This window comes from Rhinolophus sinicus, linkage group LG06 (genome assembly GCF_036562045.2).
Source record: "Rhinolophus sinicus isolate RSC01 linkage group LG06, ASM3656204v1, whole genome shotgun sequence".
Taxonomy (NCBI): domain Eukaryota; kingdom Metazoa; phylum Chordata; class Mammalia; order Chiroptera; family Rhinolophidae; genus Rhinolophus; species Rhinolophus sinicus.
In genome coordinates, this window is record NC_133756.1 from 106,924,893 (window position 1) to 106,939,051 (window position 14,159).

At 33.3% G+C, this 14,159-nt stretch overlaps 1 protein-coding gene across 6 annotated transcripts in view; it reads left to right on the forward strand.

Moving 5' to 3' along the window:
* Positions 1 to 14,159, forward strand: part of NOX4 (NADPH oxidase 4) — a 160,337-nt gene that overhangs the window by 35,843 nt on the left and 110,335 nt on the right. For all 6 annotated transcript variants that reach the window (XM_019739648.2, XM_019739645.2, XM_019739649.2 and 3 more), the window contains 3 exons: positions 3,022 to 3,049; positions 9,403 to 9,475; positions 13,893 to 13,973. In XM_019739648.2, the coding sequence (XP_019595207.1) occupies positions 3,022 to 3,049; positions 9,403 to 9,475; positions 13,893 to 13,973 (182 nt within the window). The remainder of the gene's footprint in view (positions 1 to 3,021; positions 3,050 to 9,402; positions 9,476 to 13,892; positions 13,974 to 14,159) is intronic.

Below are 14,159 nucleotides of genomic sequence, written 5' to 3' on the forward strand. Positions count from 1 at the left end.
TTCTGTCATGCAGTGGAGACTGTCAACAGTGCCATTCTAGGGTAAAACTCCTTTAGTAACTCAGATATGGTGCTTGGGGGGAAACAGGGCAGAAAAGCAGGTTGATAATTTGAGGATCCTGGACAATCAGTTTGTTTGACTTAGAAAACATTATTGAGTTTTCATGGTTCATTTGTTTTGTTTGGTTTGGTTTTCTGATCCTCCAAATAGATGGCCTTGAGCTGAATTCTGTAGCAGGCAATATCTGTCTTAGGGGTGCTTTTCTCCATGTGAAGCTACCCATGAAATGAAGCTCTATGCAGGGCGCCAGGCCAGAGCCTGAGGAACAGCATAAGCACAGCCCTGGGTAGGCCTCTGTAACTCAGTATTTTCATCCTGGCCTCAGGCGGCCCTTGCTTCATGCCAGGACCGCATTACAACCCAACTGCTCGGTGGCCCATTTGACCAGGACCTTATGCTGTTCTGCTAAGTCTGGTAGTGACTTAATAATACTGTTCCCCATCTTCCCCATTGCTCCTCCACATATCACCAGGCTCATCTAGATCAATACTACTGTGATCATGTGTTTGACTTCTCTCCCAAAACAAACAAAAAAAGCAGTAACAACAAACACAGAAGCAAATCAGAACACCCAAATATCAAGTAAACTTTGATAAATCCTTGGACTATATTAGTGTTTTTAAAACCGCTAATATGATTTCATTGATCTGGCATTGTGATTTTTCAAAAGCTCAGTGGGTGAGGGTAGCATGCACCCAGCAGGAGGGACCACTGAAAAGGCCATCTCCTTAGCACACCCATGGAAGCGCTTCTCCTGTAATGATTCCGGACCACAGCCACCAGTCCTCCCTGTTTCCCACCACGATATCCAGTCTTCTACCCTCCACTCCCACACCACATCGGGTTACTTGTTTTCTACTCCTGCCATGCAATTTCCTTTTTTTTTACTTTTCCTTCTTTGCTTGTCTCTTTTGTTTTATAACTCATACGTCTTTAATAACTGTAATGATTATAGCGTTTTTAACGTAGTATACTTTTGCTTAATATTGCAGTATTTTTAGTCATCTTACGGTTTTTAGTTATTACATTTATTTCATTTTAAGAGAGATACATGCTCAGTATACAATATTTTAATACTTCGAAACACATGAAAAATGAAAGCTTCTCCTCCCCCAAATAGCCAGAGTTGAGAATTTTATGTTTTCACTTAAGATATTTTCAGTGATATTTTATGATACATATTCCTCAGCAATTGTTTCCATAAATATATGTATTATGGATTGCTGTATCACAAAGTATAGATCTGTCTTATTCTCTTCATATTAATATGCTACAAATTGATTTTAGCCTTTTCCTTATTCACAAATGTTTAGGTTGATATCTAGATTTTGTTATGACCTGCACACCAATAAATTAAATTTTTTGTACACTGCTGCCAGGCAGATTCATAGAAGTAGATTTTGTTTTCAAAGGTATACTTGTTTTTAGTTTTGATGAGCATTGTCAATTTGCCTTTCAAAAAGACTTCCCCAGTTGACACATTTCTACCAAGTTTAACAGAATGCTTATTTCTACACCTCACTTTTTAAAAGTTTCTACCAATTTGATGGATGAAAAAGGTAACTCATTATTTTAATTTATATTTTCCTTTTCTTCACTTTCTTCCTTTCTTTCTTTTTTCTCCTTCTGTTCTTTCTTTCAATAAATATTTTTAACACCTTATAGGTACTGGCTAGATAAAGATGAAACACACACACACACACACACACACACACACTGCATATATAAACAGATATATTCTTTGAATTGTCTTTGAAAAAGATGGTTTCGCGCCACACACCTTACTGTTCTGGCTTTGTGTTCTTATGCCTCCTCCAGATCGCCAATGACCCATCCTTCAGCTTGTTGTGATGGTCGCACATTCTTGATGGCTTAGCTGAATCTGTCCCATTTGTCATCTGTGAAACCATCTCCTACTCTCGCATTCCATCTCTATTCCTTGACAATATTAATCGATCCATCTTCTGAGTTTCCATAGCTTTATTCATATTTCTGGTATCACCACTTTGTTCAGCTCGTCTTGTATTTTTACTAGTTGTGTATATATATTAGGTTACTCTAGATTACCCTTCAGCCATGTTTCTAATACCAGGTATAGAAGTCGTTTGACCTAAGCTGAATGAGGAACTATTCTTGGGAAAGTGGTCCTTATTCAGGGCCCCTGAGACTGTGTCATATAAATGGCTTCCTACTTTGTAGATGGTCTGGCCTGATCCCAGATTCAATGGAGGCATACGGAAAGAAATTTAAAAGTTGTGCAATATTAAGTACCATTAGGATGAAAAATAAATTCATAAATTTACTAGGGATTAATCTAAGTTATCCAGAAGATAGAAAAAGAATTGACTAAGGTCCATTATACCATGGGAGATGTATAAAGAAAATATTATACTCACAATATTAATGTTTTATATTTATAACTAACAGGGACCTCTCCTCCTTATATATCTACTTTTCATGGTATTTGAAACAGTGTAAGTTCTCAATTAGTATTCTTTGCACTGAATTTACAGTGTACAACCCTTCCTACATATTTTATCACCTGTGATTTCCACTGTCTTGACACATGGTACGTGCAGTTGGCAGTTGTGGTAGACAAAGTATATATTAATGTTTCCTCATCATATTAAAAAATACTAAGTTTTGATATGGTCAAAGAGTGGGCTTCAGGCCACTACCACTGGTTCATAAACAGCCATCAAGCTGGAACCCTATGCCCTCTGACTCCCCATCCAGGCTCTTCCTTTCTCAGATGAACAGACTTCTCTGAGTTGAATTTTGTACTTATTATAATATCCTTTAGCATCATGAAAACAGTACAAAACTTAACTGAGTCTTATTTCCATTGGGAGAATAGTATTTTAAATGCCTAATGCATGGATCTTATACCCAGCAGATTCCTTGTACACTTTTATATCATCATTTTACCTTTCAGTCAATTTTTTTTCCCCTTTTTCTTAGGATCCTAGGAAACTTCTCTTCACAACTGGTAAGTTGTTACTCATTGCTCTTTCTTAAGATTCAGGAAAATCTTTGAAAATAAGTATCATTAAATTACATAGCAATTAGATATATGTTAAAATATTGCATATGAAACATTTGTATATCAGAATAAATATAAGGCATTCAAGGTTAAAGTTGCAATGAAAACAGAGGGACAGGGCAAACAGTTGGGATTCGAATGAAGAGTAAAAGTAAGTAAATGCATGTGTCTTTTGTATGTTTTCCCAATGAAATGCCACATGCTTCTTGAGGACCTGCTTTGTGCACACTGCTGTGGCAAGTACCACTGTAGATAGTGCATGTGGAATGGATTCCTGCCCTCAGGGTGTTGGAAAGAAACACCGAGTACTCTGAGTATCAATGTGCTTCTTAAATTTCAGGAATTTAGTAGGATATTTTGTGATTTTAATACCTATAAAAAAGAGGAGAAACAGTCATTAAGTCAGTTATTTTTCTTAAAATGTGTGCCTTTTTTATTTGTAATTTACTTTTCTTCTGCAAGCATATTGTCCATGAAATCTGAGTCTAGACTATTAATTTGTTAAAGCACATTTAAACATCTCCAAATTTTTCTGTGATGTTAGTATAATTCTCACTAAAATTCTTCTCTTTTTCAACCTTATATTTATGCTGCTGAAAGGAGAAAACTGTATTTGGGGGATTTTAGCACATATATCAGGGACAAGGACAATTGGGTGTTTGAGATGGTCTATTGTAAAAGTTTGGCTGTGACATCCAATTAAGGATCAGAATTGCATATGGGACTGAGGCTAGGCCTTGTTAAATGCATTGTTTTTCTTTCCAATCAATTTTATGATGAAAAATAACAAGAATTCAGGTGTTTTCTCCATTCATGTCACATCTATAAGTTTACCTTATAAAATATATTTTTTTTCTGCCTTATGATATTTGCCAGTTGCAAAGGACTTCACAATTCTCATTTACAGACACAGTTTTGTTTTGTTTACAACTTTGCTCATTGAAAACATGGTTTTATTTAAGGCTTAAGAATTGGATGAGAAATAGAAGGGAGAAAAAGCAGAAAACCAAAACCTTATGTATGAATCAATATAGTTTTTGGTTCATATGAATTAATTTAAGAGACAATTAAGAACTTTGTTTTAATATTATTTTATATAGCACAAAGACTAGTCGAAGCTTTGGAACATTTGAAATGTTAAAAAAAGTTTAGTTTACAAAGATATAAAAACATTTTTATATGACAAAGATATTACATTAAGAGCAGTATAATTAATACTTATATATGAACAGGTGATTTCATCACCGAAGCATGAAACCTCATCACCACTTGTTCTTTCTCAGAGGTTCAGATGAGTGATGTTGAACTAAGTAGAGACAATACTTAAAAACACAAATTTCCTGGCTCCATCCTAGGCATTCTCTGGGGGTGGGAGCTGGCAATGTGTTTTATTAACCTTCCCATGTACCTTGAGAGCTCTGTTTTATTCTTATTGAGCATCTCATATACTTTTGAACATAACTTCTCATCACCACCTATATTTTGCCTACTCTTTTCCCTTACTGTCTTTTTTTATGCAGTCAACTCTTGCCCATCCTTTAACTCTCTGCTGACATGCCCCCTCATGCATAAATTTCTCCCTAATTCTGCTCGTCAGAGCTGGCCTCTTCTTGGTCTGGGTTCCTAAAGATACATTGTAAAAATACTCTGTTGTAAAATAATGTGTTTCCTTAGATATACAATGCGTTCTATCTTTTTCACTTGAAGTTGAGTTTCTTCAGGTTAGGGCAGGGCTGCCCTGATGACATGCAGAGACCCTGGCAAATATTTTTTGTTGCGTTTCTGTCAATACAAACAACTCCTATCGCCTCAAATCAGCATGTCAGCACCATTTTGGTGGCCTAGTTGACATTTCATGAAAGAAATGCTGTGCTGGTCGGCAGGAGCCATCCACTTCCCAGATCATCAGCCTGTCATGGAGGCCCCCTAACTATGAATCTAGAGCTCCTAAAGCATCTGATTGGCCCCACTGAATAGCAGTAGGTGACAGAGCAAGGCAGAATCTAAGGATGGTAATGGGATAAGTGACACTGTTTTCTACAAATAGACTGAATCTATCTTTGTATTGCTAATGCATCTCTGACCAAAACTATTTCATAGCTATATTTGAGTCAAACATAGCTTCTAGGAAAAAATCAAGTTCCTGATTTTTAAGGAATACACGCATGGTTTAAACTGTTCTAGTGATAAAGAATATTTTTTTCATTAGTTGATATGTCTCTTGGATTTTAATTTGTTTAGTGTTACATAGACTTCTCTTTCTCTGTCTTAATTTTTTTTTTAATCTAACCTAACACTGAGAAATTAAGATTGTCTTATAGGAAATAAAGCTTGTGACAGTATAAGTGACATAAAATATGGAAATTAAACTTAATAAATAAGAAGTGTTAAAAAAATTCTAATTAAGAATTTAGAAAATAAGTTTAAAAGATTGGATTATTCAAGCATTTCATTTAAAAATGCTTACTACATATCACCAAATTTGGCAGTGCCTTGTATGATGATAATAAAATGTGTAATATCCAATTTCTGTTAGAAAAACCCTCATAAACAAATACAGTTATGTTTCCAGTTATATTGGAAAAAAACAAAATAATGAATACAAGATGGGATGTCTGACCACATCTGGGTAAGGATGAGAATGGTCTCTCAGTTATATCTAGAAATGGCAGTATGGTGAAATCATTCATTTTAAAGGGTACTAATTAATGAAAAGCAATCAGAATAAACATTCATGCATGTTTTTTCCTAAGGAAACAAGTAGAGGTTTTGCCCCATAACTTGAAGGACTCAAAGAGTTCACAGTGTATTTCACTTTGGCAAGTAACTTTGCCCAGTGAGGTTAGATTAGCCCGTTAATTTCCAACCTGTGCTTCCTGACTGTTGGAATACACATAGGAATAGAGGCTAATACAGTGGGTTTTAGCTAGGCTGTCATTTAAGTGGAAGCTAGGTTGCCCTTTGATGTACCTTGAAAATACTTGATGTTTACATCTCTTTTAGCACATAATGCCCTATGCTGCAATTACTTTTTTATCCTGTCTCCTGCACTAGGCTGGAATCTCTTGTATAGCAGGATTCACTTTTCTCTAGCCCTAGCAGTACACTATAGATGCACAGAAAATATTCATTGAATGGGTAAAAGCCATTTGTTTAACTGTACTACTTGATGCATAGACTTTTTGTATACTATCCCAGATAATTGGTTGGCCATCCTCTGTTTGTTTAAATCCAGTGACAGAAACCATAACTTTTAAAGGTATCACTCCCCCCCTCTTTTGGACCACTCTAACTGTAATGCATATATGTATATGTATATGTATATGTATATATGTATGTATATTTATTTTTTCATTGCAAATTATAAGTAAGTTTTCCTTCTTCATTAGCCTAAAGTCTATTACATTGTAAATTATAAACTCTGCTCTTTTTATACTTCTAGGACCTAGACAAGAAAAAATCAATTCTTTACATAAAAAGACAATTTCATAAATCTGAAAGAATATTAAAAAACATTGAATTGATTCTCCTTAGTTTACAAATGAGATTCAGTGAGATTGGGGTTTGGCCTAAGGCACGGTAATAACACGACCGTAAGGCCAGAATAAACATGCCATTGGTCAAGTTGTCTGGGGCTTCTGCTTCATCTTCAAAATGGCTGAAGTCAATTATTTTACCCCCTCTAAGTCTTTCCAATATGTTTTCCATGTTGTGTTCTCTAGTTAAATGTTTGAGGAAATATCTGTTCAAATTTAAACTTGTTTCTTGATTTTAGTACTTCTCAGAGACTTGAATACACTCATGTACCCTGTGACTCCTCAAGGAAGTCACAGCATCTTTGAGTAGTAGAAATTAATATCTTAAGAAATTAATGTTCAAATAATGCACTTTTGAAATTGTGCCTCTATTCTAAACATACTCAGTTTTTTCAGGTGTCCTTTTGATGAAGTGATTTGCAAACATTCCATAGCTAATCTTTGTATATTTAGAACCACGTGGGAAACCTTGTATATAGACATAAAGTCCCAATAAAATTATTGAAAAGGCCTCCAATCACAAATTTTAATTATGGAGCCATCTGGGTTTCTATCATTCATTTATTCATTTCATCAAATTAGAAGTTTTTTTCTTTTTTTAATTGCTTGAAGCCAGAGAGACAGACCTCCTCTTTTTGGTTCTTCAAATGTATTGAGCTATAATTGAAAAATACTAAATTATACATATGTAACTTATGCTGGCTGATGGTTTTGATATGTATACACATGTGAAACCATGATCAAAATCAAGATAACAAATATATCTATCATTCTAAAAAAATTTTTATATCCCTTTATAATGCACCCTGCTCCCTACCCTTCCTAGCAACTGATCTGTTTTCTATCACTAAAGAATAGTTTGAATTTTCTAGAATGTTGTATAAAAGAATCATAGAGCTTATATTCTTTCCTTTTTGTTTTTTGAGGGGTCTGTCTTTTTTCACTCAGCCTAATAATTTTGTGAGTCATCTATGTTGTTACATATATATCAACAGTTCATGGTTTCTTTCTTTTTCTCTCCTCTCCTCTCCTCCTCCTCCTCCTCCTCCTCCTCCTCCTTCTCCTTTTTTTTTTTTTTTTTTCACTTCATATTACTTTTCCAGGTACAGATAATACCACAATTGTTTATCCATTCATCTGTTGTTGGAGATTTGAGTTGTTTACAGGCCTTAACTATTACAAATAAAGTAGCTATGAAATTTTTGAATACTTCTTTGTATGGATATATGTTTCTGCTTTTTTGGGGGTAAATAGCTTAGGGGTGAAAAGACTGGGCCATTTTGTAGTCTTGCTGTTCCTTTTAAGTAGTATTTTTCTGTATTATTAGTCCTTTAGTGTGAACTGGTGTAGTTATCTTGCTCGTCTCTTACCCTTAGGAAGTAAGGACTCACCTGGGACAATGGGAAAGATGTTAGGAAAGGGAGTAGTACCCTGAGAAATAAGTGTAGAGAAGAGATGGTTTGGATTAGACCCATCAGAGAAAGGCAAGTGTTGTTAGGCTTCTAAATCTGTGTATTGGGAAGCTTGAGGAGGAAAGAGTATTCAAGTATTAAATATCCAAAGACTAACTTCCTTATTTCTCATGTGGCCCTTTACAAGTGAAAATTTGTTTCTACTTCACTGAGGTTTCTAATGTTGTTTTCCAATGATTCTAAACTATCTGGCACCCTAATGATGCAGACCTATATTGTTCTTATTTCATACCCACTGTGTCTGCTTCTGCTAGTGGCTTGCAGTCCACGATGGCCCTTCTGTTTCATAGGTAGTTCCTTGACAAGAAAAGTGGGGGGATTTGTATACTGTTGGAGACAGAATTGTTCCATTAGCTTTTCCATAAATATTTAAGATGGAATTGCTCAGCGAGGACATTTATGACTTACTGTTATTTGTATGACTGTAAGAGTAAATAAAGGTAACTTATAGACAGGATGTTTCATTTGATGGTATATATAATAAAAAGCTAATAAGAAATGAGACTTTCGATTTTAGCTCTTTTTGATATATCACGTATTCATTTTAGACATGCTTTATGGGCTAACACTGGATTTGTAGCAATCTATCACTTCAGTATTAATTTTGAAAACTAATGTTTGCACATTTTCTTCTTTTTAAAAAAATGAATGTTACGTCATATCAACAGCCTTGATTTCAGTCCGTTTTCCATACTAAGAGGAAATATGTCTGCAAGTGTTCTCATACTGTAATTTATTTTCTTGAAGCCCACTATCTTTTTTCTATACTTGAAGTGGTTTTTTAGAAAGCTTTCGATTTTGTTTATTTTTTCTTAAAAATTATTCTAGATAATGAAGCCCAAAAGAAATTATTTGAAATTGAAACTAAAGGAACTACTAGTTCTATGAAAAGGGGGAGGAGAGAGTAAGAGAGTTTAGTACCATAGTAGAGAAAACCAGAACAGTAAGGGTGTTGAATATCAATTCTGTCCCATGAATTAATTACTGACATTTGTTGTAGTATGTACCTGAAGAAGTATGTACATATTCACCATTCTGAGTGTAATATTTGAAAATATAAAAATGGATTCTTTTGTTAAAGGTAGAAAAGACTCTGCCTTATTTTTAGTACCTTGAAATTGTGCTAATTAAAAAAAAAAGCTTTTATGAGAGGGAATATACAAGTAGATATGTGATTTGAATTGGGCTTCCTACAAAGCAGCATAATACTTTGGATTTTAAGGTAATAATTTCTTGTACTTTATTTCTCAGTATGACTTAAGTTAAAAAGTACTTCTGTACATTTTTATAGTTCCTGGTCTGACAGGGGTCTGCATGGTATTGGTGTTATTCCTGATGATTACAGCTTCCACATATGCAATCCGGTGAGTGTTAGACTCATGATTTTGATGTTTAGTGATCTGATTATTTAAATTTTCTTTAGATTATCTTCATTTTTATATGTACAAAAAAATGTCAATTCAGCAGAATGCTTAGCCAATGCAATGTTCTGGTTAACGGACTATTCTGGGTAACTAAGACTGCAGCAGAGACATTACTGTGTATCGTTTCCTGTTTTTGAAAAATCTCTTTGTTTTAGTAAAATGGTCTGTGTTGGTAAGGAATTGTGTATGAGGACTTTTGGAACTGTGGAAATTTGAGCTCTTCAGGGTCATCCTTCTGAAGGATAGTGTCTCTCTATGAGACATGAGATTGAATTCAATGTGCCTGCACAAGAATATATCACTTACAATTATTGTATAACTCATTTCATTATGTGAGTTTTTTTTCTTTTTTTTTTTTTGTTGTGACTTAATATAGTATTCTAAACAAAGCTTTAGAAACATCATCAGTGGACATCTGCTAAAACAATCAGAAATATCTGCGTTCACATTTACTCTTCTAATTACGGCAGTTTGAGCAAATGCAGATATACAATTTTATGAACACTCACATGTTCTTTCTGATGGATACATTTTGTTTTTCACAATATTTTATAGTGTTTTATGTTACTGGGCAAACTTCTTGGTTAAGAAAGCAAAGAAAAAAAAGAAACAATATATGATATTCAAAAATCCTCAGTCGTTCTACTTGTTGAGATATGAAATTTAATAGAAACACACCCACACCCACCCACACGCACACTTGTAAAACAGTTGCCCTACAGCATACTCAAATGAGTCTATCCTTGCACTTCTCAACACATCTGTGCACCTACACACATACCTCAAAACTTCACAAGTAAAGTCACCACTCAGAGATTAACATTACAAACTTTCTGGTGTTTGTGTTATAGACCTAATTCTTTTGTTCGCTCATTCACCATCTCCTACCTCCACCAAAATCACTCTATTTCTATCCCTTTCATGCTCCTGATCTCTCTCTCTCTCTCTCTCTCTTCAGATATCTACATATTTTTACCAAAATAGGACAAATTATACATACTATTTTAAATCTGCTTCTTTCTTAAATCTTGTTATGGACATTTTTCCACATTAATAAATATTTCTCTATCATTGTCTGCTGTTGGCACAACATATCACCATATAGATAAACATTATTTCCCCAGTCCCCTATTGTTGGATATTTTAGGTTGCTTCCATTTTTTTTCAGTATTTCAATTGTGAAACAAACACCCCATCCATATGTCTTTGTATAATTTTTTAATTATGTCCTAAGGAAAAATACCTAGATGTAGAATGACTTGGTCAAATTGTAAGTACACTTTTAAGACTTTTCCTAAAAATTGAAAATCATCTTACAAAAAGGTGAATCTCTAGCATTAGTGCATAATTTTGTGAGGAGAAATTTTATTTTAGTTAGGTCAAACATTCATTAAAAAAACTTACTTTTTCAGTTTTAGGAGTTTTTGAAGGAAAATTAGGACATCTGACATATTTATTCATAAGACTGAATATATTTGAATATTCTACATCTAGAAAAAAATCCTTAATTGACAGATAGTTTTGTCAAATGGAATATAGAGATCAACTGAGCCATCACATTTGTGCTCATAAATAATTTGGTGAACACGTCTTAATCTTTAGTTTTTATTGTGTGTGTTTTTTTTTTATTTGTTTAAAAGAGATTAGCAAGCCAATTCTGCTTTTCTCCAAGCTTTATTATAAGAATCATGAAATTCTTAGGTGGACCATGGAGATAACTCTTCTATCCTTTCTCTTTACCAGTCAGGAAATAAAACATTAGAAAATTAGGTGAATAAATATCACTCCAATATTTGATTTCTAACAGTTTAATGTAGTCTAGTTATTTACTGATGGTTCAATATTGTCAATCTATTGAAATAAGTAATATATACTAATAGCATATGACAAAAATACAAATATATTTTCATCTCAATAGACTTTAAAACGGCAGTTGTTAAATCTGAACTCTAATATATGGGTTTAAATAATCAGAGTAAAGTAGTAATTAATTTCCTTTATAGAATTAGAAAATGTAAAAGCCAGAACTGAGATCATACTTACAGTGAAACATGAGATACAGTCCTAAGAAAATTACAAAAAAGCAAAAGTGGTATTTTTAATTCCGTTAAAGCATACCATTATTTACATATGGTAAGAAGTTAAACATTTAGAGTTATTAAAAAGAATGCAACAAGTTAGCATTAATTTCAGAAAGGTAGGTATAATTACCTAACCAGGAAATCCAAGAGAATTATGGGGAAAAAGATTAGTGTTATAGCAAATAAAAGAGTTGAAATAAGTAATTGAGTACTATATATATATATATATATACACACACACACACACACACATATATATGTATATATTTATATATATGTATATATATAGCTCTTACATAATAGCTATTATCAGTTTGAAAACTGAATGAAATAAAAAGATACCACTAACAATTGCAACAAAAACAAAATATCTAGGAACAAACTTAATAAGAAATTAGGTGAAAGCCATTTAGGAAAAAACCCACAATTTCACTGAGAAAAATAAGTGAAGATTTGAATAAAGACTGTATACTGTGATGATGGAGTGCTTCCTTAGTTATTTATGTTTGTTCCAATTCCAATTAAAATCCAAGATAGGTTATTTGTTTGTTTATTGAATTTAGCAAAGCAATTTTACATTTCATCCAAGTTTATGTCCAAAAGAAAAGTAAAAGGGGGGGGGGATGTGGTTTACTAAACTTTAAAATGATTATGCTTCAGTTTCTGAGAACAGAATAGGACTTACTTGCAAAAATGACCAAGACATTGAACCGATGATAGAGTTGATAGAAAGACTTCGAAGAGACTTTGCTATATAAGAACCTGCTAAATAATAAAGATGCCATTACAAACTTATGAGGAAAGTAAGGCTTAAATTCAAGATAACTTAAAAAGTTAACTGTAAAAAAATTGCACCATTAAAAATTTATAAAAAACCTTTAAGTGGGTATTTATCAGATTTCATAATGGATAAGGAAAAATATGGGAAATATTTATCTAAAAATATAGTAAAACTAGCATATAAAAAATTAAAACAATATACATTATAAAATTTGAAATGTAAATATGTCATTTGGCAAATTATTACGATTATACCGAACGAGTACATGCTTAAAATTTGAATAGTTTACTCACAACAATTAAGAAAAATTTGCTAAAGAAATGGGTAATTATTATGAACAGATAAGTCACAGAAAAAATGTGTAACACACAAAAGAAATAATACCCTATTCCACTTACATAAAATAATGAAAACTTATAAAGCGGAGTCCAGGTTTTGGGAAACTGGCACTCCTATTCTACAGTTGGGTTTATAATTGATAAACATATTTTCAGAGAGCAACGGCAGTGTGTGTCAAAAGCATCGCAGGGCGGCCGGTTAGCTCAGTTGGTTAGAGCGTGTTGCTACTAACACCAATGTTGCTGGTTCAGTCCCCGCACAGGGCACTTTGAACTGCGCTCTTCTTAAAAGAAAAAAAAAAAAAAAGGAAGGGAAAGCATTGCAGATGTGTGCCCTATGATCTAGCAATTCCATTTCTAGGAATTTAGGTTAAAAAAGAATCAGATATGTGCAAAAAGGCACGTTAACCAGGATTTTGTTTATAGTAGCAAAAACTGAATGAAGTAAATGTGAATTAATTGGCTATTGCTTAAATCTGGGGTTCTAAAAGGTTTAGGGGTTATATAAGAATCATCTCAAAAACTTTTATGAATACCTGCCATCCACCTCCAAGATTCTAATATATGAATATTCACCCTGACATATGAAATAAAATCACTGTTAGTACTTTTACTTCTCCCAAACATTCTATAGATTGTTTATCATACTCCCTCCTTTGTAGACACCTTGGTGTTATTTTTATCTTATACACTGTCCAGGGAAAGAATATAAACTGTAATGAGCTCTTATTTAATTTCTCTCCATTTCAGTTTCCTTTGAACTACTCTCAAAATATGTGTTGGAATAGGAACATTAGTTGTTTTAGAAGTCATTTGAAAATGAGAATATTGACAAAGTGGACAGCAAAAGTACATATTAGCAGACTGTAACTGCTCCTTAGCCTTACATCATAACTTGAAAATAAACACATTATTTTAATTCTTTCCATATATCTTTATTGGAAATACAAAATACCTTTAAAATGACAAAGTGTTATTTGTAATTTTGTCGGCTCTCTGCGTCTGCGTGTGATGTTAATACTTTAATATTATAAATAAATTTCAGATGAACTCATATCTTAATTTTCTTCATTTGGGACGTGTTTGAAGTGATACATGATCTTTTTAATGAGATGAAATGTACAATGACACTTACACTTAGTTGTTTGGTTTTTCAGAGTTTCTAACTATGACATCTTCTGGTACACTCACAATCTCTTCTTTGTCTTCTACATGCTGCTGATGTTGCATGTTTCAGGGTAAGTTATAAAAAATATTTTGAAAACCATGTGTGCCTACAAATGGGGTAATGAAAGATGCATCTACAGGAATTTTCATAGGGAGTGGTAAAATGATGTTGTTAGTTGGAATTGAGGGTAATGGCAAGAATGAAAACAAATAATTTTATTTTCAGCATAGCATGTTTTAATGAAACTAGTATAAAA